Consider the following 24,737-nt stretch of genomic DNA (forward strand, 5'->3'; position numbering starts at 1 on the left):
TCATATTCAGGAGAATAATTTAAAAATCTATAGCTCATATTTTGATAGTTATATATTTAGATGATATATATTGCAATTCCGGTTTCAACACGATCAAATGCCAAACCAAGACAAAATATATATGAATTTTCAAAATATCGATTTACATTAGAATCTATATCTAATTTTATCAATACACAAGTAGGGAATGTTCAATACATCTTTGAGCAACGTGAATAGCACAATTTTATAGGATTATTTGTTGATTATATAAAATATAAGCCAAATCGAATCTGCTGTATAGTACTTTAGTTTATCATTGAATGTTAAATGTGTTCAGATAAATATTTGAGTCAGATATCGCATTTTCTAATTTCAAAATTTATCTCATGAAGTTAGAATTTATTTGATCATACAACATCATGTTAGTCAAACTAGAGTTCAATGGCGATTCTAAAATGGAACAAATGCTTGTTTTATCAAATGTTAAAATATTAATCTAAAAAACTTAATATCTAACCAAACCATTCTAGAATTATTATATACAGGTATAGGCAATCTAAATGCACACGGAATTTGGAAAATTAAAAAGAATATTTATGAGATTATTAAATCTTATGTAATTCAATGAAAAGTAGATAATATGAATATCTATAGGCTATATATCAACATATGAGTTTTTGGTTTGACCAATACTATACTAATGTGATCAAATTAATCTGATTTCTTAGATTTTCATTTGAAGCATTTGCAGTAGTAGGGGTACCTTTATATATTAACATATTAAAAAATTGCGCTCCGATTCGCAGTTTCTTCATGATTTTGAGATTGCATTAGATTTCGCGATGCAGAAAAAAATCACTTTAGATTCCCGTCAAACTCTAAGTATAAGCATGTCTCTATATGTAGAAACTGTCTGCGCTATTTATTTCCCGGCTCAAAAAACCACGGTGTCTGTGTGAGGAAAATACCCATTTTAGGACCCTGGGTAGGGGGTCATGAAAATTTTCCAAGAGTTGGAAATATAGGGTATTAGAGACGTTTCTTTTTGAAACCGTTCGCTAATAGTTAAGTTAAAATAGCATTAGTATTAAGAGATTTACTAATGTTTTCTTGAATATGTGTTATAAGAAATAAATTTTCGATTTTACAATTAAATATTGAATCGGCGGATTAGAACACCATTAAATAAATAGTTCTTTAAAATAGCAATAGTAATGAAGCGTTAAATCGCTAAATGAAGTTACTTGTCAATCGATCACGAAAAAAGTTTAAGAAATGAACCAATTTCATGCGAATTAAACTATATTTGGGATAGCATTAACAAACAACTAAAAATTGATTCCAAAAATTCGGAATCACAGGTAGAAATTGAAAAGATTAACTCAAAGAAGCATGACCTAATTTTCCTTTCAAAAATTGAAAGGATTGAATACTTTACATTGAAAACTTATGATTCTGAGTAAAGTCTTGGCCACACTTTGGAGAAATTTAAATAAAAATTTTTACTATAACATCAAATAGTAATTATGTATTGGAAACTTGAAAAATGAGAAATAATCGTTCCATGCACAAAGAAATTTCAGATGTTATTTTTAATTTTTTGAAAGGTTATAATCCAATTAAATATATCCACCTTTATATATGACATCAATGATTTTATGCACGAATAATTCTCAGTTCATGTAAATGCAGTGATGACGCGAAATCAATAATGTCAGAACCGGATACAGCTCCCCTGCTGTCCGGAAAGACAAACGATGAACCTCAAGGTGATGAGGGATTCAAACTCAACTCCTACGCTAAAGCTTATGCAAGTTTTATTTATGATCACCCATTTGTTCCAATAATATGCGTTATTCTTATGACTTTGTTCTTTACATTGTATCTTACACTTGTCTATGGTATCAGACCACAAGCTAATTCTAACTATTACCGTTGGAATGGTGATTCAATCACACAAAAATGGGATGCATACGTTGGTGCCGAACAAGATACTTACAGATCAATATTCGGCATGTTCGGTGAAACAATTAAATTACCAAATCAGTTCCAATTGACACAGATGGGAGCTGTAATTTTCGAAAGAAAGGGACAAAACATCTTAGACTACAGAATTATGCAAGAAATCTGGAAGATGGAAGATGAAATGCACGCAATTCCAGGTTGGTCCGATGTTTGCTTTAAGATTCCAATGGATTCTCTTCCAGGCTTCGGAAAAGATCTTGTTTACAAGCTATTAGACTACATGAAGAACAGACTATCCTCATTAGAAGAAGATACCAACTGTATTGCCTTCAAATCCATCATTACAGATATCAAGAATTATTTCAAGCGCCAGTACAACGTTACGAACCCAACTCCAGACATGCTTAACCAATCATTCTTCGAGGAATTCTACAGAGCCGATGAAGTCCGTCTTACTGCTACTTATGTCGGAAATGATTATAATAATGAGACAATGACCTCAAGTAGACTTAGATCCATGTATCCATTTGCTCTTCCTCTTAAAGGCTACAAGAATAAAGCTGATCGTCAGAAGGAACAAGAAGATAAACTCGGAAGATGGCAAGTAAAGTTCGAACAACCAGTAGATGCCTTCTCAGAGCGTGCTCCATATGGTACACATGCATATCCTGCCTTTGTCTTCGGTTTGAACTTCAAGATTGCTGCTCTTATTCTTCAACAAGTCTGGTGGTTGATTGGAGCTTTTCTTTTCACATTTGTTTTCGCAGTAATTGTACAGAGATCATTCTTTACATCGTTACTTGGTGTTATTGGTGTTTTCTTCCCAATTCCATGTGCATTATGCAGCCTTAGAATGTTCTTTGGCATCACACATGTCGATGTCATTGATGTCATTGGTTTGTTCTTAATTTGTGGTATTGGCGCTGACTGTGTTTTCATCATCTTTGAGTTGTTCAAGCAGTCGAGAAATGTTTATGGAACAAACAACAAATTAAGACTCGCTTACGCACTCCAAAGAGGTTTGATTGCTTTGTCAACATCAATTACAACATCCGCTGTTTCTTTCTTGGCTCTTTCTTCATCAGGAGTAAGAATCATGAACTTCTTTGGTATTTTCTGTTTCATGTTATTGTTGTTTACATTTATTGTCACGTTTACATGGTATTTAGGCATTGTTTCCATCTGGGCAAAGAGATGGGAGAAACACAATGACATGCTTGATACAATACAGTCTGTTTCTCAACTAGAAACACGTGATGAAGCTGATGATTCACATCAGAGATATCCACATACAGGACTTTTCGATTTCCTCCACAAATGTGTTGTTTTCAATGTAAACGCTGCTGGTTTACCAATCGAAAAGTACACCAAATACGAGAGATTCGTATTCAACAAACTCGCTCCTTTCTTGTATCACTACAGACTTCCAATTGTCTTAGTTTTCGCAGCATGGACAGCATGTTTTGGATATCTTGCAATGAAGATTCCAACGAAATCAGAACTCCAATTCCTTCCTGATAACCATCCATTGCAAAGAGCTTATTCACTTGCATACAATGGTTTCTCAACTGCTTTAGATGACTTCTCTTTTGTCTACGTCTGGGGACTCAAACCAAAACCAGTTGTAAGTTTCAAAGATAGATTTACAATTGATAATTACGGAAGAGCTGAGTTCATTCCTATAAATATAACAGATCCAAATGTTCAGTTATGTATTCACAAGGCATGGGATATCATTAGAAATGATACGGAGATCATTGATAATGCAATAACAGCTAATTTCGGTGTCTCTCCTTTGGAAACATGGAACTGGATTTTCTCAATTGATAAATGGATTGATAAGTGGATTCCTCTTTTCGCATTGAACATTTCCATTCCAGAAAAGTTCCCTATTACTCCAACAGAATACAAAGAAACAGCTTGGCTTTGGCAGGTATTTTTGTCTGAGTTGTTGTATGAAGAACCAGATTCTTATGTCCCAGGATCTCTCAAAGCAGATACAATCGGATTCAGTAATGATGACTATTCCCTTAAATACATCGGTATGAAGGCAAATCTCTTCATTCCACAGGATCTAAGTGTTCCTTCAAAGAAAACTTTATATGACAAATGTGAGAATTTGGCCAACAGAATTAAATATGATCCTGTTTGCCAAGCAGCTGGTTTAGATGGTTTCCATACTGGTGTACAATGAAATGCAATGGTTACTGAAGACATGCTTCCTAAACAAGTCTTCGAAACTGTTGTAATTTCATTCGCTATTGGCGCTGTCGTAATTTTCTGTTCGACATTGAGAATTGGATATACATTGATGGTTGTTTATTCAATGTCTTGCACTTGTTTGTTGATTATGGGTATCATGTACATCACAGGATGGTCTATTGGTACAAATGAAGCTATCATGATCTCAATCGCTGCTGGTTTCTGCGCTGATTTCATTATTCAGCCAATGCTTGCTATTGCTCATGATAAGTCTAATAGGTCATTGTTCGGAAAGATCCAGTATTCTTTGGTTTCTTTCGCTACCCCTGTTTCTTCTGCTCTTGTTACTACATTGGTCGCTGCTTGCTTCCTTTATCCTTGCGCAATTCTTTTGTTCCCACCTTTCGCTTCTTTCCTTCTCGGATCTGGCGTTTTCGGTATTTTGCACGGTTTCGTCATCCTTCCTACTCTCATTGCCTTGTTCTCATTTGAAAAGTCTTCGAAATCAAGCAACAAAAAAGATGAAGTGTAAAATTATAGAGAATATTTTATAGAATATATTAATAAAGCATTTCGACTTTACTATTTTAAACTCGATAACATTTTTTTAGATTTAACATATGAAATAGATCTAAATTCACTCAAATTTTGAGAGACAGACGCGAAGAATATGATTTCAAGTTTATTGGAGAGAAACAAAGTTGCGCAAACTGCACTGTACATGTAATTTATCTTTTATTATGTTGTGAAAAATGATTAATTATGCATATTATCGATTCTCTATTATCAAACTTTCATGTGACACCATGAAAAAAAATTTTTTTTTGAAAATTCTGCCTCCTGCTATTCAGAATAATTCTTCAATAAAAAATTCATATATGATGTATGAGCATAATATGTTTAATCTTGCATAAAAAATCTAACTGTCAGATTTTTTTTTGATGAGTGGAGGTCTTACTATCGATTTTGATTATATTGCGAACAATATACAATCATACATCGATCAAAGAAACTTTTACGATATTATTGATGAAAATGACATTCCAACAGTCTTAGAGAAAACAAATCTAAACCCAAATGACTTTCAAACTCTTCTTTCGCAAGGTAAAACGAAATACAATTCATCTAAAATTTATGGTTTTGTTCGTAAGTGCAATGTTTCAGTTAATTCGTTCGAAGACGTGATTAACGTTCTCGACAGTTACAAAAGTATTTTGAAACTTAAATCATCTGGAAACTTAATTGATTATTTAAATCAATATAAGACCGATTTTAATACTCTTGAAAATGAAAATAACAAATTCAAGGAAGAAATCAATCAACTTAAAAATGAAATCGCAACACTTAACAACAAAAACAATGAACAACTCCAAAATGAAGTATCAACACTTCTTAAACAAAATGCACAACTCATGGACGATATATTCAAATGCCATAATGAAAATAATAAATGACAGCAATCAATTAGTAAAATTGCAAAATTAATTAAAATGCCTATGGATTTTGAAATGATGCAGACTTATAATTACCTTAAACAAATATCAGATGATGGAAATAAATTGATAATGGTACTTTCATGTGCATGTGGATTAAGTGAAAAGAAAGGTGAGGAAGGATATACTACATTTCTTTGGGCATGTGTTCAAGGAGATCTTCAACTTGTAAGATCTCTTATTGAAGCAGATTGTGACAAAGATGTGGCCAATGCAAGTGGATTTAATGGATTGCTTTTAGCATCATTCTATGGGCATCTTGGAATTGTCCAATATTTAATTGATAATGGTTTTAGCAAAAATTGGCGAGATAAAGAAAGGGGAATGAATGCAATTTTTGTTGCATCAACGGGAGGAAAACTTGAAGTTGTTAAATATTTACATAGTATTGGCTGTGATGTTAACTCTAAACAAAAAGATGGAGGAAATTGCATTTTTACAGCATCACAACAAGGTCATCTTGATGTAGTTAAATATCTTGTTTCGGTCGGAGGAAATCCGAATGAAAAGAATTTTCTTGGAGTTTCTCCAATTTATGCTGCAACATTTCAAGGTCATCTTGAAGTAGTCAAATATCTTGTTTCAATTGGAGCAAATCCGAATGAACAAGATAAGACTGGAAACTATCCAATCAATATTGCATCACAAAAAGGTTATCTTGAAATAGTTAAATTTCTCGTTCAAAGTGGGTGTAATAAAAATGAAAAAGGATTATTCAATGTCACTCCGCTTATGATCGCAGTAAGCGAGGGGCGCTTTGAAGTTGTCGAATATTTAGTTTCAATTCATGCTAATCTTAATGATAAAGACTGTATGGGCTTAACTCCACTTTATTATGCAAAACAAAAACAAAATCAAAATGAAAATCACAAAAAGATCCTGAATCTTCTTGTTCAAGCAGGTACGCAATAATTCGAATATTCATTGAAGAATAAAATTGAATTTATAAACAAAGTTTTCCTTTTTCCAAAATTCAAATTTATCATCATTCTTCATTTTGTTTGATCTGCAAGGATATAATAAAAGGATTGAGTAAATAAAAACATATTTAATCTATCAAATGTACTTAATCTCACTGTTATGATCGATATAGTTGATACTGTGCAAACAGTTTTCATTGTATTGTTGAAAAATTCCTCAATAAAATTGGCTTGTTTTGACCGTGTAACTGTTTGCTCTGATTTTAGAGGTCGAGAAAGAGTTAATTTCGTGTGGTATTGTTTTGATTCAATATCAAATTTCATCTTGTTAAAAAGTAAATGCACTTTTTCGTCTTTTGATTTTGATATTGCAAAGAATTAATTTTCTTGATTTTCACTTAGACAGAACATCAAATCTATTGTTAAATGAAACATTTTTACAAGTGTTTATTGCTTGATATGAATGAAATTGTTATTTATCTCAATAAAATTCAAACAATTAAGTTATATATACATTCAATGCTGATTTATGAACACAAATCATGAAGTAAAAGATTTCACTTTATTAACTGCAGATTTTATCTTTGAATCTCAAAATTATAATTCAAATTTATACTAATATTCATTTATTTGATAGTTTTAGATTGACTTTTTATAAATGATAGTTTTTTATTTATAAGATCAGAGTCAAAATCAATCCGAGGTAAGATAATATCGATAGAATAGTAAATTTTAAAGTCAAAACAAAAATAAGATGCTTACAATTCGGAAATATCTGGTTGAGGAGCTTCCTTCTTGTTTTCTTCCTCAGAATGGTTGTCAATATGTTGTGTGTCATCATTTTCTGGCTGTTGAGTGTCAGGCATCCACCAGATACCCCAAACACCAGCAGCAACACAGATCCAAGCGAAAATGAAGAAGCCCCAGCTTGCGCCGATTCCTTTCTCCATCTGTGGCCAAATTAAAATGACGATGCAAACGAAGAGCCAGTTAAGACCTGTAGAAAGGGAAATAGCGAATGATCTGACACTATCTTCGAACAATTCAGGGCAAATGAACCATGGAATTGGACCATGACCAAGACCGAAGAAGAAGAAATCGAGGAAGATGGCAACAATTGGAATGATTGAGCTGAGATTCCATACACCAGCAGCCCATGTAAGTAAAAGTGTAACACCTTGGCCAAAACCTGAAATGACGAATGGAATTCTTCTTCCGAATTTACCAACGACGTAAGTAACGCTAGCTGTGGATATGCATTGTGATAAACCGACTAAAAGTGCGCAGACACTTGGATTAAGGTCAACTTTTGCATTTTCAAAGATTATTTCAAGGTTTGTATCCAAAGCGTTGATACCAGAGAACTGCTGGAAGAACATGAAGAAGAATGCGGCAATGATGGAAGGTGTGTTTTTCTTTTGGAATAAACTTTCTTTCTTGATGTTGGCGACTTCCTGATGCTTAAGCGCCAAAACGACGGGACTCTCTGGGACAAACCAGATAAGGCAGCAGAGGAGAACTGTGAAAACCATGCAGAGGAAAGTAACTAAACGCCATCCGCACCAAATACCAAGCAAATAGCAGTATGCCATACCAAGAGTAACACCGAACTGGTGGAGTGGGCCATACTGTCCTCTGTTTTCTGGTGGAGAAATTTCGACAATATACATTGAGCAAATTGTTGATAAGCCACCGACGCAAATGCCTTGAATGAATCTGGCAACAAAAGCTAACCATGAGAAACTTCTCTTTGTGATACCAATCAAGATCCAAGTAACTAATGCAATGCATGAGAAAATGAAACATGGAAGCTTTCTTCCGAGTTTTGGTACAATGATATTTGTAATTGGACCACCAATAATGGCTGTAAGTGAGCTTAGAGTACTGAACCATGTACCAGTACTATCTTTCCAACCAAGATCTGGAACAATTTGAGGACCTGCTGGAGAATAGTAACCAAGAGACTGACCAACAAATGTGGATCCACATACCAAGATTAAAACATACAGGAGTTCTTTCCTGAAGAAACCCATTTTGTATTTTAATTTCGAATCAATTTTTCAATAACCCGATGACCACATTACATTTCAAAATATTTCAATAGTAATTTAGTATGAATTCAAACATATAATAAGATTCTTGATTGATTGTTAATTTATGGTCGAACAACCATTCAATCTAACTCTATCAAAATCTTTGACTCTCTCAAACCATTCAAAACGAATCACGATAAAAACATTTCACTTTTCACTTTTAATATTTTAATGATATATTACCATATTTTACATTAAAAAATTTGAAAGCGCAAACCATCTCATATGATTAATATTACAAACACATTTACATGATCAAAATCACTATAGTTTTTTATCTCCTCACAAAAAATAAACTGTTTCAATTAAAATTAACGATGAACATTTTACAATTAGAAATATTTAAGTGTAATATAATTGCTATCATTTTTTAAAAAATCAAAAATTTATTCGAAAAAAAGAATTTTAAGGATAGAAATCAGATATATCTATTTTACTATATGAGTTAGCTTATATGCCGCAAAATCTAAGTTTTTATCCAAACAAAATTTTTAAAATCGATCTTCAATCCAAGAGGATAGATTTATTCTTGACACACATTTGGAATGATCAAATCTTGTTTTATTGAGAGTCATTCTAAGGCTTAATTTTATGAGCGAATGACCACACATGAAAATTAAATGATTACATGACAATCAATATTCTCTCGTGATATACATCTGCAGAAATTGCTTTATGCATAGTATCGTCGAAATAAACGAATGACGAATAAGAATCAAATTCTCAATTCAGAGGAAATCAATCTGATGGAACGATGAGGGGGCACAAACTTGCCCAGTGAAGTGAAGTGAAAAGTGACAGGTTTACATATCAGAAATGTAAAGCGTCAGATTTGAAAAAAAAATAGATTAATTTATTATTATATGATAGAGAGATTTGGAAAGTTACTATCAAATTTGTAAGTAAGGGAAAAAAAAAGTAAGAAAGAAAAAAAATTTTTTTTTAAATAAAAAGCCACTCGCTTCGCTCGCGGTTGACAAAAAGAACAAATTCGAAAAAAGATTGTACGAAATTACGAAACTAAGCCACTCGCTTCGCTTGCGGCTTAAGAAAAGAACAGATTCGAAAAAAGATTGTACGAAATTACGAAACTAAGCCACTCGCTTCGCTTGCGGCTTAAGAAAAGAACAGATTCGAAAAAAGATTGTACGAAATTACGAAACTAAGCCACTCGCTTCGCTTGCGGCTTAAGAAAAGAACAGATTCGAAAAAAGATTGTACGAAATTACGAAACTAAGCCACTCGCTTCGCTTGCGGCTTAAGAAAAGAACAGATTCGAAAAAAGATTGTACGAAATTACGAAACTAAGCCGCTCGCTTCGCTTGCGGCTTAAGAAAAGAACAGATTCGAAAAAAGATTGTACGAAATTACGAAACTAAGCCGCTCGCTTCGCTTGCGGCTTAAGAAAAGAACAGATTCGAAAAAAGATTGTACGAAATTACGAAACTAAGCCGCTCGCTTCGCTTGCGGCTTAAGAAAAGAACAGATTCGAAAAAAGATTGTACGAAATTACGAAACTAAGCCACTCGCTTCGCTTGCGGCTTAAGAAAAGAACAGATTCGAAAAAAGATTGTACGAAATTACGAAACTAAGCCACTCGCTTCGCTTGCGGCTTAAGAAAAGAACAGATTCGAAAAAAGATTGTACGAAATTACGAAACTAAGCCGCTCGCTTCGCTTGCGGCTTAAGAAAAGAACAGATTCGAAAAAAGATTGTACGAAATTACGAAACTAAGCCACTCGCTTCGCTTGCGGCTTAAGAAAAGAACAAATTCGAAAAAAGATTGTACGAAATTACGAAACTAAGCCGCTCGCTTCGCTCGCGGTTTAAGTAAACAACATATTTCAGATTATCGATACTAAAAATTTTTTTATTTTATTACTTTTTTTTTTGCTTTTTTTTTAAAGCTTCTTAACTTAAATCATGGAATGTCTCAAAGACAAAAGTAGCATACAGCATGTAAAGCTAAAGAAAGATAATCATAATTAATACCTTAATTTTTAATATTACGCATTTTTAGGTGCAAAATTTAAAACATTCTAATGCAATAGAGCAGTTTCCAAAAGTAGCATACAGCATGCAAAGCTAAAGAAAGATAATCATAATTAATACCTTAATTTTTAATATTACGCATTTTTAGGTGCAAAATTTAAAAACATTCTAATGCAATAGAGCAGTTTCCAAAAGTAGCATACAGCATGCAAAGCTAAAGAAAGATAATCATAATTAATACCTTTAAAGTTTAAAATCTTGATTTTTTTTAAAATCAAATATTTATAACTTTAATACATACAGCTTAAACCTTATACTTGTTTTCTCTTGTGAGAAAGCAATCTTACAAAGCTAACAATCCTAAAAAATTAAAATGGAATTATAATATTTAATCTAAAATTAAAATCAAAATTAAATGGGGTATTATTATTGTCGTCTGGCGGTTTTAGACGACAATGCGAATTTTCAAATAATAGGATTTTTAGCCAGATAAAGAGCTACTCCATATATCATGCGTGTTTGCATACTATATACATAGATGGAATTGATGTTCTTCCTTTATTTAGGTACCGAAACATGCTTGAAAAATCTATTTTTTAGACGACAATGATAATTTTGTCACTTTTCCAGACGACAATAATAATTTGTCACCTTTTTAGACGACAATAATAATTTTGTCACTTTTCCAGACGACAATAAAACATCCTCAAATTAAATAAAATGAGTTCTTTGTAATAATACTTTCAAGGTAGGATATATTTTAGTGGGATCTATTGAGTCATCACTAACAGCATTGAGCAATCTATTGAGCATTGAAATACTCTCGATTTTTCTTTGTCTTTTTACATCAATTTCTGCGTTAGTTGCTTTTTCCATGATCCTAATAACACGGTCATCTGCTGGATTTTGATCAATTTTGAGTTTGATAACGAAAGATGGTATCACTTTTGTATAAATTTCTATAATAACATCATCAATTCTGAGATTTTTTCGATCAGGAAAATAGTCATGTTTGAGTGCTCTAAAATGAGCTTCGGCAATATTGTTAGTTGCGTCGCCTTCACGCCTGTCACGAGCAATCCATCTTGATATGTTGTAACGCCATTGTCTGTTAAAGTATTGAGATGCTGTTGGATCTGTGTCGAGCAACTCCAGAACTTGATCATAGGCAGCATTTGCTTCTTCCTCATGTTCTGCACCTAATTTGAAGACTAAATCCTTCATCAAATTATAGAATTGTTCAAATTTTTCTTGAGAAGAAAACTTATTTGATTTGCGAAGAATTGCACGAAGAACATGTACTCCGCACCAAAGTATTTGAGCTTGTGGAATGCTTTCTTCTATTGCTTGAGCTATCTGTGGAGCACAGTCCATGCTAATGTATTCTGGCTCAATTGTTACCCATCTGAGATAGGAGCCCACGCAAACTTGAATGTTTTGATAAGTGTCTGGTTGACAAAAGAAACATAAAAAAGGGAAAATGTGAAAATCTTTGATTTTGCCAGTAAATGCATACAATGGAATGTTTGATCGCAACAATTTATAGGTGCTGTCTATATGAAATGTCTTGATACTATGCGCATAAGCTTTGCCTTCAAAAGGCGCGTAATAGAAACACATATTATTGTCTGAGACTTCAAATGCAATGAGATCATCTGGAGATTCTTCTTGTACTGTCTGAACAAAGATTTGCAATGACACAACATCGTCAGGAGAATATCTAGTTTGAAGAGCATGTATTCTCTCTGCAAATCGTTTGATTGCACGTGGTTTTTGAGCGTACATCTCTGGAATGGACGGACCTGTAAGAGGAATTTCAAGATCTTTGAATGCATTTAGCTGTGCTATCGCTCTTTGATTGTCATCTGTTTGGAAGTAATGTTCTAAATATTTGCGATAAAAGACAGACGAATATTGACTTTTGTCATTTGGGGCGGAATGATCATGTTCTTCAACTATTTTGATTAGTTTGTATTTATTTTGATCCAAGATTGCAACATTAAAATGTGCAGGACATTTTGGATATTTGCAGTGGAATGAAATCTGAGATCTTTCTTTCCTGACACGTTCACCATATCCATACTGTGCTTGTATTTCTTGTTTAACTCCAAATTTACAAAGATCCATAACAGTAAAGATAGTTTCTTCTTCTAATTCCATTTGAAATTGAAATGAAAATTAAAAATTCAGAAATTTGAATAGATTTGGTCTGTAATTAAATGAGAATAGCAGTTTGTTCGTCATTGTTTGAGGCAAGAGTATTATAGGAATATTATATGATGGATTTGAGTTGCATATAAAGAGTGCAAAAGGATAAAGAGAGAAATTTTGTTAGATTAAATTATTAAATTTTAATTCTTTATTTTTTAGGATTGTTAGCTTTGTAAGATTGCTTTCTCACAAGAGAAAACAAGTATAAGGTTTAAGCTGTATGTATTAAAGTTATAAATATTTGATTTTAAAAAAAATCAAGATTTTAAACTTTAAAGGTATTAATTATGATTATCTTTCTTTAGCTTTGCATGCTGTATGCTACTTTTGGAAACTGCTCTATTGTATTAGAATGTTTTTAAATTTTGCACCTAAAAATGCGTAATATTAAAAATTAAGGTATTAATTATGATTATCTTTCTTTAGCTTTCATGCTGTATGCTACTTTTGGAAACTGCTCTATTGTATTAGAATGTTTTTAAATTTTGCACCTAAAAATGCGTAATATTAAAAATTAAGGTATTAATTATGATTATCTTTCTTTAGCTTTGCATGCTGTATGCTACTTTTGGAAACTGCTCTATTGTATTAGAATGTTTTTAAATTTTGCACCTAAAAATGCGTAATATTAAAAATTAAGGTATTAATTATGATTATCTTTCTTTAGCTTTACATGCTGTATGCTACTTTTGTCTTTGAGACATTCCATGATTTAAGTTAAGAAGCTAAATTCTGAAGTTTACATGATCCTCTCGTGTGCACCCTTAAAAAAAATGCAAAAAAATTGAATACTTTACTGGCTGGGCAAATTTGTCGCCGCCCCATGGAACGATCAATGCTCATCCATATAGAATAACATATTCTTAACATCTGTTAGAACAGTTATTGATTTTGAAATACGAATATTCGTCGCATATACATCATTGATTATTCACCATAGTATATTTGTCAAACAATACTATGACTGATAAAAAAAAAAAAAAAAAAAAAAAAAAAAAAAAGGTAATGGGGCCTCCAGGCACTTCGTGCCCTCTAGCCCCGAAGATGTTAGTATAAAATGAAGTTTTTATTCTGAAATGTTTGCTTTAATGTTTTTTACGGATGGAAATGAACTGGATATCGTCTGAGTCTTCGCTTGTTTCCTCCTCCTCCTCTTCTTCTTCGTCCGAATTGTCTTCATCTTCACAATAACCAGATAAGAAGATGGTTATTGTGGTTTGTTCTGGTTTTTTGAGAAGCATTTTGGCTGTGCCAGTAAAAACGAACTCAAGATTTTGATAGAATTGTCTGCTTGAGTGAGTGAATTTGCATACTGTAAGTGGCATTGCAACTCGGTTTGCTTGAACAGATATTATTGAAACTTCTTCTCCATCTGGCACCCGTTCAGGAATCTCTAAAGCGGCTGTTGTTATAATATGCATATTGTTTTCGTAATGCAATTTTGGATATATTTCGAATGGATGTGCAGCTACACCAGCTGGAGCAACAATGGAAAGATTCCAGGAGAAAGAACCGCGTTTGTTTTCATCTTCTTTCCAATTGTAAGTTAAAGGATAAGGACGAAAGTCGTTGAGTGTTTCATATAGCTGTTCTCTTAAGTTTGGTTCACAGCAAATAATGAACTCGTCAATTGCTTGAAGAGATATCATAGTTGAAACATAAGGCAAATTCGACAAGAAAAAGTCAACCATTACTGTCGGGTTTTGAACTTTGTTTTCTAATGTTTCGACTGGTTTTATTATACTTTTGAAATATCTATCATAGTCATTGTTGTCTGTTAAGGACAAATTGTTTGGATAAGCTGCAATGAGTCTTCTATATCTTGCTTCTGTTGTTGAGAATGAGAAGACACCTTCTGGTTCTGTAGGAGTGTAAGTTTTTAGTTGAACTTTGCGTATGTTTGGTGTCTGATTTGAGTCTGATTGGACTTGCTTTGGTATTATAGGAGGTCGTAAGGGTTTTGAGAATGGTGAGACATAAGTTGTAGGAACTTTAACTGCAGAGGTAGTCGACGAATTGTTTGCGACACTTTTTCTTCCTTCCATTATGAAAAATGAACTGTTTTTTTCGGACCACTCATAGAAAAGTTTGAAATAAACCGTTTTTGTCAACGGTAACCCCCTCTATTTTTTTATTTTATTTAATAGTTACCGTTGGCAAACCGTTCCATCTCAAATATTGAATGAACTATAAACGTTTTTTGTTTTCTATATATACTTTTTTGTCCAACGGTAAAACTTTTTACACAACGGTTTTTGAGAGTCGTCGCCGTTGACTTTTTTGTAGAGCACTCAAAATAGTATAACTTTGTCCGGACAAGTAAGGGTCTATCGTCGCTACAGGAAAAGTTACAGGCGTTCCAAGGAAGTATACTTTGAGAAGCCTTTTCTCCATTTTAAAACAAGATAGAACGGTTATTTTACAAAACTGACAACACTTTGACCGAGTAGTTTTTTGTGCTGAACAAAAAGTGTCATATAAACATCTGTCAAAAGCCGCTTTTTAACTTCACTTAAAATGCCACGTAAGCTACGTAAGAATATACGTAAGAGGAAGAGAGCATTGAAACATCCAATAGTAAGACTGACACCACAACAACAGTTGCAACAACAAATGCTGAATGACCCCACTATGTTGCAACAAATGTCAAGCAATCCTATGCTTTTAAACCGAGTCATTGGTGCACAGAGTGGAGGTTTAAGAGCGGCACTTTTAGCGAAAATGGCAGGCTATGGTGGAGCTGCAGACGGAACAGCCTATAACCCTCAAAGTCAAATGAATTTGAGTTCACTCAAAAATCAAATAACAGATGTCAAAAAGTCAAACATAGACATACAGAAGCAAATAAGTGAAAACGAAAAGAAACTAGAATATGACAGACACACAAAGAAACTCAATGAGTTAAACGTAGAGAAAAAGAAGAAAGAAGAACAACTGAAAGAACTAAGTACAGAGCAATATGCGAAAAAAGTGTCAGAAAAAGCAACAGAAGTAGCAAAAATGGAACAAGATGTCATAAATTTGAAAAACCATACTACTCAATATAAAGTACTGAAAGATGAAGAGATAAAACAAAAAGCCCTGAAGACATATATGGAAAGCGATGAGTATAAAAAAGAAGTTGAAGCAAATGTAAAGGCAGAAAAACTTTTACAGTTGCAAAACCAAACCGTACAGTATGAAAACTTAGCACAAGAAAGTAAAAATAACGACGCAGCCATGCAAAAGGCAATGAAAAGCGCAGAATATATAAAAGCTAACAATGACTGGTTAGATGCCCAAGCCAACGCTAAAGCAGCCCAACTCATAGGGTCAATAAGGACAAAAATACAAGCGGATGAAGACAGTTCAAATGAAGCTTTAACAAATGCTGACTTTAAGAACGCCTTCGAAGCTCTTCATAGTAAGGTGAAACAAGTGAACGACTTCTCATCTGGAAAGAAACTGAAGTCTGAAGGTTTCGACAAAGAGTTAAAAGAAGTAGCACAAAATATGACGAAAATAACAGATGCAGCAACGAGACAGGCAGTTCAAAGTGCCTATGACGCCGTTAGAGCAACTGTTGTGGAAAGTCAAGAAAAAGAGTTACAACAGACCAAAACAGACCTAGTAAATGCTTTCTTAAGAACGAAAAGTCAGGTAGGACATTACGCTGCAGATGGAACATATGTGCCAGCTGGTGGAACTTATATACCAGCTGGTGGAACTTATATACTAGCTAGTGGAACTTATATACCACCAAACCCTCCAAGAGAAGCACCTGCACCAGGACTACCTAAAACATTTACATCGTCACATGGACATAGACACAGGCATGCACCAAAACCAACACAACAACCAACACAACAACCAACACAACAACCAGCACAACAACCACCTCCACAACCAGCACAACAACAACCACAACCAACAGTTCAAAATCCAGCACAACCAACACAACAACCAACAGTTCAAAACCCTGCACAACAACAACCACAACCAGAGCAAGGACATAAAAGAAGTAGAGAACAAGGAAACCAAGAATTCTTAAAAATGCTGAAGGAAGAGTATAGTTACCCAGATACTATTGACTTTAGTGACAGATATAAAGAAGCTATTAGAAAGTTCAAGGAAGGAAATACTGACCCGAACCTATTTAGCTTTATGGTTCAGCACCAAATGGGATATAATCTCAAACCTGGAAAATACAAGCTCGCTAAGGGATATGATTTAATAGCATATCATCCAAATGACATGAACGAATTTACTCCGAGATATTTGGTGTCAGAGCTAAATGACAATACAACTCTCTTCATGAAACGCGTAAAAAATAGAGACGGAACGAAAGAAGAAAGGTTTATGAGTCCGGATGACTTAGATAGGGAACTTGTTGAAAACGGTCTCGGAATATATGAAATGCCAGCAGATGAGGTACAAGAAACTCAACAGGAAGAAGTTCAGATACAACCAGACATGGAAGAAATAGTTCAGCAACAACAGCTAGAAGAGCCTGAAGGAAACGAACAAGTCCCTCCTTTGGAAACTAACTCACAGAACTAGATGAAGATTTGGAACAGCCGGAAAATCTTGACCCTCAACAAGTGTATGCGAAGAATATGGAATATTTCCAAGAGTCTAAAAAAAATTCGGCTGACACAGTAGAAGAATATCGAAAAATGTTTGCCGACATACAAAAGACTCCAACACCAGATGAAAATATTCAGCATAGAATGGAAGTACTGAAAGAAAATGTACACAAATACAACAACCCTTTTTACTTACGAGCATTTAACGTTCAATCTTTGGATGAACTCGGTGAAAATAAAAGGTTAAATTTCAAGAAAACATATAAAATGAAACATTGTTTAAAGTTCATTCAGAACCTAGCCAAGATGGAAACAGACCTACTTTTGTTTCTGCAGACATGGAACTACAATGAGATGGGGTCATAAAGCTAATCCGGATAGGTGGTTCATAAACTTACAACCTCAATTCCAAGAAGTTGTAGACGCAATGGAAGTGAATGGTGAACGAGATATAGCTGGTATTTTAAGCGCGGCTTTAATGCCATTGAAAGATATGAAAGATGCAGATATTTTGGACCAGTATGAAATGAACATGGCTGATGGAAATATAACACCTGACGTTCTAGAACATTTATCTCAAAGAACTACACAGAACCATAAGATGGTATATTTGGTGAAGAGTTTAGAAAGAGAGTTAGGACAGAGAAGGAAGAGAACCTATTGTACATGACCTTGCAAACGAAAGTTTACAAAATGTCATAAAAACTTACTTTGCAGGCGATGAATCGAGAAGGGATGAATATTTAAGAAAACTCAAATGGACAGTACCAAAGAAATGTTAGTATTGAAAAACATGTTCCTTGACAAAATAAAACCAACTACGGAAATAAATGACGCAAGACTGAAAGATTGGGTAAGAAGCTTTCCCATTCACAAAAGATATTGTTGGTAAATGGAAAGAAAAACCAGAATGGCTACAAAAACATATATTTGGAAACGAGCTTATTCCATATGGACAGCCTGTTTGAAGAGCTTGAACCGCAAACTCAGGAAAGAGTCATGCAAAACAATACGCGAAGACTCAACAAACTATGCCAAACTCTTTCTAGGATATAGGTTACCTGAGATGGGCGACCAGAGCCCAAAGGCAAAAAGAGCATGGGAAATTTGCAAAATACTAGATGAACATGAGGCAAAGATGCAACAACTTGAAGCAGAGGGCAAGTTTACCAAAGCGACACCAAAGAGAAGAGTTGTAGAAGTAGTGAAGAAGTAACTTCATCTAGTGAAAGTAGTGGCAATGAAGGAAAAAGAAGAGTTAAAACACTCAGTCAGGAAGAAAGTAAAGCTTGGTCCCGTGGGTTCTATTATGACATATAATCCAACTATTCTATATTTTTACCCATATGAAATGTACGCCGCTCAGAATATAACGCCAACAGTTTTGGATGCCATGAATGGAAATGTTTCCGAATGGTATAACGAATGCGACATGCCATTAGAAGGTCAGAAATAGTTCCTGGAAATTACGAATATACAACTGCTGTTTCTTATGGAAACGTAGGTGAGTTTGGAGAAGGTTCTTCAAACAACAGATATATTGCTTGCGACAGGTTTCATATTATTTCTATTGACAACTCTTTTCTTATACGTGGAACAAGACATTGAAATAAAACCTTCTGCCAAGTTGTCTGACAAGAAAGGTTGCAATGGAATTTTCTATGTCGGATACCAATATGCTCCAGAAGTTTTCATGGGATATAAGATATATTCTAACTCTGACTTAGTCCAAACAGTAACATGGGCAAACTATGAATGGTTCGCTTGAGAAACTCAGTACAACCACAAGCTAGAGAACAAACAGACCAGTATGCAACTATTGAGAAAATAAGAAGACTTGACCCTAACGTTCCAGGAGTTTATGTTAACCTTTCTGGACAAACTGCAGCAGCAGTAACCAAAGTAAAACTGAAACTTAGAGTTCCTTTGTCTTTTCTCATCTTCAGGTTTTTAAGATACTTGCCAAACTGGGCAGGAAAAATTTCTATCGAACTTACTCCAAGCAAAAATAACTTAGTCATTGCACCAACGCAAGACCCATTCACTCTTACAGACGTAAAGGGGGCGAATCAAACGTCATTCGCCGAATTTTGCAAAGACAAAGTTGACTTAGACTTTGGTTTCTCAAACTTCAACACTGAAGTAAACTATTATTTCAATGCTGCTGGAACTGCTTGGGACCCAGTTAAGTTCACATGCGAAAAATTTGAATGCAAGAGAATAGAAAGCAGACTTGCAGTCTATATGTTGGACCCAGATATTTCAAATGCTTTAGCTGCCAAATATATTGCAGTTCCACTTTGTTCCCTATACACCAAATATCTGTCAAAGACTTTGCAGGTGAAGTTGGAAACCAAAGTGCTGACCCAGGTGCAAGAACAGATATTGCCTTAACACTGCAATGAACATGCAGATACTATGTTTGTTCTTTTCAGACGAACTATAAATGACTATTCTTGTTTCTACAACCCCGGTATTAAATATCATATAAACATAGATGGCAAATATTATCCAAGAGAAGAATATTCTACAGTTGAGGATATGAGGTCATACAACTTGACATTAGATGCTATGAACTTTAACAACAACTTCACAACAACCATTAACCCTGAAATGCAAAGTTCTATTATGCCATATGTGAAAGTATGGACTCATACAGGAGGTCAAAAAACTCAATATACAAATGGAGACCGTTCAAACTTTTGGCTTGGCATTCCATTTGCTGACTCAGAAGACTTTATGGGTGGTATTTCAACTGTTGGTACAGTTCAAATACAATATACTGGTGACAGAGACGGTCCAGATGAATTGAAAGCAAAGAAGTTTAAAACCAATAGCACTTTTCACGGAAAGATGCTCTTTTGAAAATTCGTTCGATGAAACCTGCTGGGGCTCCTCAGATTGGTATAACGACAGCTTCCATCGAGCAGATTTTGCAGCGGGTCAGTAAGTTGTTCTTGAACTGACTTCTCTCCGTCAAATATTGACAGTACGCCAGTTTTGACATAGTATTGTATTATAAACTTACCTTTAGAAATATCGGTCAGTTTTGTTGTTATATTTTTGTCTGCTTCAAGAAACTTTCACCATTTCAGTTATACAACTTTCTTTGCTTTATGAAAATATTTTGGTTCAGCAAATATTGCTATTCTATAACATTTTCCATTGTTTGTATAAAAGAACTATTCTGTCAATGAACTTGTATTGTTTGTGTGTGTAAACTTGTTTTGCTTCAATTCGAAGAAGATACTCAAATACGTCCATCTTTTTATTCTAAGTAAAATGTCATTTCCGAAAAATAGAAGCGTAAGTGTTTCAAAAGGTTTAATGGCGGTGGCAGATGTGAAGTTAAATTCACCAACTCAAACAAACAGTCAAAGTGTTGTTGTCAATGTCAAAGAAAGAGATGTTGAAGTGGGGGAAACCATACGAAGACGAAGATGGTATAACAATAGTTCCTGTAAAAGAACAACCAACATATCCTGAAGTTAGCAGAGACTTAAGTTCTGTTGCAGATATTCGAAACGACTACATGCAACTGAAAGACAAACTTAAAACTCAGGAGAAGATTTGTCAGGCTTTAGGTATAATGTTAAACTTGGTCGAACACAACCCTGTAAAAGTGAACTCATATGTCATCGCACCTCATGAAGTTTTGAAAGAACTATTGAAACTTTTGACAGAGGCAGACGATATAAACATCAAAGAAATAGAACCCGACATTGCTTGCTGTGGTGTTTCATATAATGTCATTGACAAGATATACGTTATGAAAGGAGGTGAAACGTTGAACTTAAAATATAGTTTCCCAGACGTTATAAAAATATTTGACGACCACAACATTTCATTAAAATTTAGTTGCTAAGTAAATGGCAGAAGACATAGTGGTTTATACTATTACGACTAAAAACCCTGAGTCATATAATTCTATAACAACAAACTTACAAAGTCCTCAAGGACGATATTGTAAACTGACCTTAAACACGATGACGACTAAAGCCTGTTTTGCTCTTTTGACACCAGAAGACTTTGTTGTTGTGAATGGTAAAAAATACTTCTTTGAAGATACTTACTCAGATATACCACCAACAGGTTTTGTTGACTTATTTAATACTTTAAGGACGGATGTAACATGTGCTGCAACTAGAGCAGGTTTCATTATGTTTGGATGTCCGACTGAGTTTACTATAAACGATATGAGCTATAATACAAAACTTATATCTGGTTTTTACTACCAACAGTTTCCTATAACAGGAAAAGGTGTCATACAAGGTCTATCTATTCCATTGACTTTAAGTACACCTATTTTATATATTGTTTCAAACTTAGGTTCAAAGTGCTATTCGAATGTCGACAGAAACTACTATGACCAAAAGATACTCATGCGTATAAACAACACTTTCTCTGCTGGTTTGCCTATTGTTCATTCGAATGCAGAGTTTTCAGCTTTAGTAAACTCAAACACTTTAGCAAACATAAACTTAACCTTAGTTGACGCAAACTTTGTTCCTGTAAAACTTTTATGTCCTATGTATTTGTCAATGACGGCAGAAAGTTTCGAATTGGAAGATGCAACTGGTGAAAGTATTGTACTACAAGAACAACTTCAACAACAAATAGCTCAAGAACAACAAATAGCTCAAGAACAAAGTCAAGAATAAAAAAAAATATTTTTTTTATTTTTATAAAAATGTACAGAATAGATGTTTCAGATTTTTATGACTTCCAAGCCTTCAGAAATATGTGTCCATTTAGAGACTATAACAAAGCAGTCGAGAATTTGAAACGTTTAGTCATTTATGTCGACTCTGCCCCAGAATGTTATGTCATGAAAGAATGGGATGTTGTCTTTAACAAACCAAGAGCAACCATAGTTTCAGAACAAGAATGTAGACAGAAACTTAAGAAAATAAAAGTCGTACAAGTTGGCATGAAGATGTTAGATGCTTGGGATATCTTATTGTCAAAGCTTGAAGATTTTTCAGTTCGTGGTATAAAGTTCTATACACCATCTCCAAACTTCTATTCTATCTTCACTGGATATAAATACGAACAAGTAGAATGGAAAGAAAATGTTATAGAAGCTTGGTTAGACCATGTCAAAGAAATTATATGCAATGGAAACGAAAGAGTCTATGAGTATATCTTATGTTGGTTTGCAAACATCTTACAACATCCAAGTGCTAAAAATGAAACTGCTCTCATTGTAATTGGAAAACAAGGAACAGGTAAGAACACTTTCTTTACAGATATCTTATGCAAACTGTTAGAGGGCTATTCGAACCCTAATATGACAAACTTAGAAAACATCTGCGGTAAATTTAACTCTTCAATAGAGAATATGAAACTTATAGTATGTAACGAACTTCAAAGTATAGATACAACAAAAGTTTTGAACTCGGATGCTTTGAAGAGTCTTATAACAGACAAAGTTGGAGTTGTTGAAAGAAAATATAAAGACCAAAGAGTTTGTGAAAATGTTGCAAATTTCATCATGGTTTCAAACAATGCCGTTCCGATGAAGTTAGAAAGTTCTGACAGAAGATATGTAGTTGTCAGAACGTCAGAAGCTCATATGCAAGATACAGAATATTTTGACGACTTAGCAGAAACTTTGACATCTGACTTTTACAACCACTTGTTCTCATATTTCATGACATTAGATATTTCTAAGTTCAATCCAAGACAAATTCCACATACCGAAGAGAGACAAACATTGTTAGAAGCAAACAAGAGTGTATATGAACTGTTCATAGATGAAACTGACTTTGAGTGTTTAGATGAAAGGTCATTGTACGACTCGTATAAACAATATTGTCAAGAGTATGGTTATATGACAGCGTCTAAACGAACATTCTTGGCAAACGTCAAAAATCTTTTAGACGTACAGAATGGTGTATATACAAAGAAAAATTTTTCTGAGTAAATTTTAAAAAAAAATATTTTTTTATCCGATAGAAAAGATGACGAAATTCATCTCAGTAAACAAGTACATGTCAGGACTTAAAGAAGAACTAGACCCATTCACATATTTGAATGTTTACTTCTACCATTTTGAAAAGTCTACATTTGACAAAGTTTGGAACATCGAACCAGTTAAGTTTGCTATTGTGACTAAAAATGGTGCGAAATTTGAAGACTTAGACATAGAAGGTTTGTTAACAGTCAAAGAAAGTTTTGACAGAAGGTTCTCAAACCTTAAAGAAGGCAAAGCATACAAACTTGTTATACCTTATGAACCAAAGAAAGCAGACGACTATGAATATTATGAGTCTAAGATAGTTGAAGTTCAAGGTAAATTGGGTAAAAAGATTTTAGAGTCTAAGCCAGTGTTTGCTCCTAAAGAGGAAGAGAACATTGACATTGACCCAGAAATGTTCTAAAAATAAAATTTTATTTTTACATGTCATATCTCACCTTCTCTGGAATTGGTTCAGGTTCTTTCTTCTCTTCTTCTACTTTCTTCTCTTTCTTTTCTCTCTTCTTCTTTTCTGGTGGAGTTATGTCAAACTTCTCAGAACCATATTTTTGTAAAAGTGCTTTGTCATTTAATAGCTCATCTATTCTGTTTTCTATTTCATCTTCAAGAACAGCGCATGTGTCTTCTTTGCATTCTAAGAACTTTTGTTGGACTTCATCTCTCTAAGAGGCGTCATCTCTGTCAACAAGTCTGTCATTGACAAATTTTAAGACTGCTCTGCTTAATGTTTTATGGTTCTTGTCATATTCCCAGAAACAGAACTTTAGAACAAATTCCCCTTTCTTGTTTACACTATGTAAGATTTTATGGTCGACAGATGTTTTGCTGTCGAAAAGCTTGTCTCGAATATAGATAGCGAAATCGCTAGACATTTTCTAAAAGATAAAAATTTTAATTTTTCTAAAAATATGTTAGAAAAAAAGTTTGCTGACATTGACAAGAAATTTGAGAATGTTTTAAATAAGAACAAGAGGAAGTTAGAAAATGCTCAGATAAAACCCATACATGACAAGTTCTTATTTGCTCAGAATGGTATAACAGGTCTAATTGCACCACCTGGGTCGGGTAAGACTTTCACTTATCTTAAAATGGCTGCACAACAACAAGAACTAGATGAGAAGAACCCATTCTATGAGTTAGTAGTCATTTGTAGTACTTCGGGTCAATTTGACCAAACCGTCAATTCGTTCAAAGATATTATAAAGAAGTCTAAGTTAGTATGTATAAAAGACTCTGAGTTGTTAGATTGGATAAAGAAGTACCAAAGAAGAGTTTTGAAGTACAATGCTATAAATGAGTATGTCAATTCGAAGTTTAAAGACCCAAATGAGGAA

At 34.0% G+C, this 24,737-nt stretch overlaps 11 protein-coding genes and 2 pseudogenes across 13 annotated transcripts, besides 5 other annotated features; 10 read left to right on the forward strand and 3 right to left on the reverse strand.

Moving 5' to 3' along the window:
• Window positions 1-1,693: 1,693 nt before the first annotated feature.
• TVAGG3_0282000 (protein dispatched-related family) lies at window positions 1,694-4,141 on the forward strand (the record flags this gene model as incomplete). Its single annotated transcript, XM_001326804.1, has 1 exon — window positions 1,694-4,141. The coding sequence occupies one exon, from the start codon at window positions 1,694-1,696 to the stop codon at window positions 4,139-4,141; it is 2,448 nt and encodes an 815-aa protein (XP_001326839.1).
• A 6-nt stretch (window positions 4,142-4,147) lies between these two features.
• On the forward strand, window positions 4,148-4,681 carry TVAGG3_0282010 (protein dispatched-related family; the record flags this gene model as incomplete). The annotated part of the gene is made up of 1 exon (XM_001326805.1): window positions 4,148-4,681. One exon carries the CDS (start codon window positions 4,148-4,150, stop codon window positions 4,679-4,681), a length of 534 nt encoding a protein of 177 aa, XP_001326840.1.
• A 255-nt stretch (window positions 4,682-4,936) lies between these two features.
• TVAGG3_0282020 (protein ubiquitination) lies at window positions 4,937-6,663 on the forward strand (the record flags this gene model as incomplete). Its single annotated transcript, XM_001326806.1, has 1 exon — window positions 5,091-5,603. One exon carries the CDS (start codon window positions 5,091-5,093, stop codon window positions 5,601-5,603), a length of 513 nt encoding a protein of 170 aa, XP_001326841.1.
• Window positions 6,664-7,241: 578 nt separating this feature from the next.
• Window positions 7,242-8,696, reverse strand: TVAGG3_0282030 (major facilitator superfamily transporter; the record flags this gene model as incomplete). The annotated part of the gene is made up of 1 exon (XM_001326808.2): window positions 7,321-8,595. One exon carries the CDS (start codon window positions 8,593-8,595, stop codon window positions 7,321-7,323), a length of 1,275 nt encoding a protein of 424 aa, XP_001326843.1.
• A 717-nt stretch (window positions 8,697-9,413) lies between these two features.
• Window positions 9,414-11,064: a mobile genetic element.
• Window positions 11,065-11,355: 291 nt separating this feature from the next.
• Window positions 11,356-13,681: a mobile genetic element.
• Window positions 11,359-12,807, reverse strand: TVAGG3_0282060 (MULE transposase domain-containing protein; the record flags this gene model as incomplete). Its single annotated transcript, XM_001326809.2, has 1 exon — window positions 11,359-12,807. One exon carries the CDS (start codon window positions 12,805-12,807, stop codon window positions 11,359-11,361), a length of 1,449 nt encoding a protein of 482 aa, XP_001326844.2.
• Window positions 13,659-13,681: a terminal%2Cinverted (terminal inverted repeat of MuDR-5/MuDR-6_TvMULE4 transposon ID:TVAGG3_0282050).
• Window positions 13,682-13,829: 148 nt separating this feature from the next.
• Window positions 13,830-13,930: a terminal%2Cinverted (terminal inverted repeat of Maverick-3 transposon ID:TVAGG3_0282070).
• Window positions 13,830-24,737: part of a mobile genetic element that runs on past the window's edge.
• Window positions 14,051-14,903, reverse strand: TVAGG3_0282080 (attachment subunit-related family; the record flags this gene model as incomplete). The annotated part of the gene is made up of 1 exon (XM_051228879.1): window positions 14,051-14,903. A coding segment is annotated over one exon (853 nt), but the record flags the coding sequence as incomplete, so codon positions are not given.
• Window positions 15,376-16,141, forward strand: TVAGG3_0282090 (protein of unknown function, DUF4106 family; the record flags this gene model as incomplete). The annotated part of the gene is made up of 1 exon (XM_051228880.1): window positions 15,376-16,141. A coding segment is annotated over one exon (766 nt), but the record flags the coding sequence as incomplete, so codon positions are not given.
• TVAGG3_0282100 lies at window positions 16,351-20,373 on the forward strand (annotated as a pseudogene). Its single transcript has one exon. A coding segment is annotated over exon 1 (4,023 nt).
• Window positions 20,751-21,288, forward strand: TVAGG3_0282110 (annotated as a pseudogene). Its single transcript has one exon. A coding segment is annotated over exon 1 (538 nt).
• TVAGG3_0282120 (uncharacterized protein) lies at window positions 21,293-22,084 on the forward strand (the record flags this gene model as incomplete). Its single annotated transcript, XM_051228881.1, has 1 exon — window positions 21,293-22,084. One exon carries the CDS (start codon window positions 21,293-21,295, stop codon window positions 22,082-22,084), a length of 792 nt encoding a protein of 263 aa, XP_051098611.1.
• On the forward strand, window positions 22,114-23,349 carry TVAGG3_0282130 (uncharacterized protein; the record flags this gene model as incomplete). Its single annotated transcript, XM_051228882.1, has 1 exon — window positions 22,114-23,349. One exon carries the CDS (start codon window positions 22,114-22,116, stop codon window positions 23,347-23,349), a length of 1,236 nt encoding a protein of 411 aa, XP_051098612.1.
• TVAGG3_0282140 (protein of unknown function, DUF4108 family) lies at window positions 23,387-23,806 on the forward strand (the record flags this gene model as incomplete). Its single annotated transcript, XM_051228883.1, has 1 exon — window positions 23,387-23,806. The coding sequence occupies one exon, from the start codon at window positions 23,387-23,389 to the stop codon at window positions 23,804-23,806; it is 420 nt and encodes a 139-aa protein (XP_051098613.1).
• TVAGG3_0282150 (uncharacterized protein) lies at window positions 23,827-24,069 on the forward strand (the record flags this gene model as incomplete). The annotated part of the gene is made up of 1 exon (XM_051228884.1): window positions 23,827-24,069. The coding sequence occupies one exon, from the start codon at window positions 23,827-23,829 to the stop codon at window positions 24,067-24,069; it is 243 nt and encodes an 80-aa protein (XP_051098614.1).

Source organism: Trichomonas vaginalis, chromosome V, assembly GCF_026262505.1.
Source record: "Trichomonas vaginalis G3 chromosome V, whole genome shotgun sequence".
NCBI classification, from domain to species: domain Eukaryota; phylum Parabasalia; order Trichomonadida; family Trichomonadidae; genus Trichomonas; species Trichomonas vaginalis.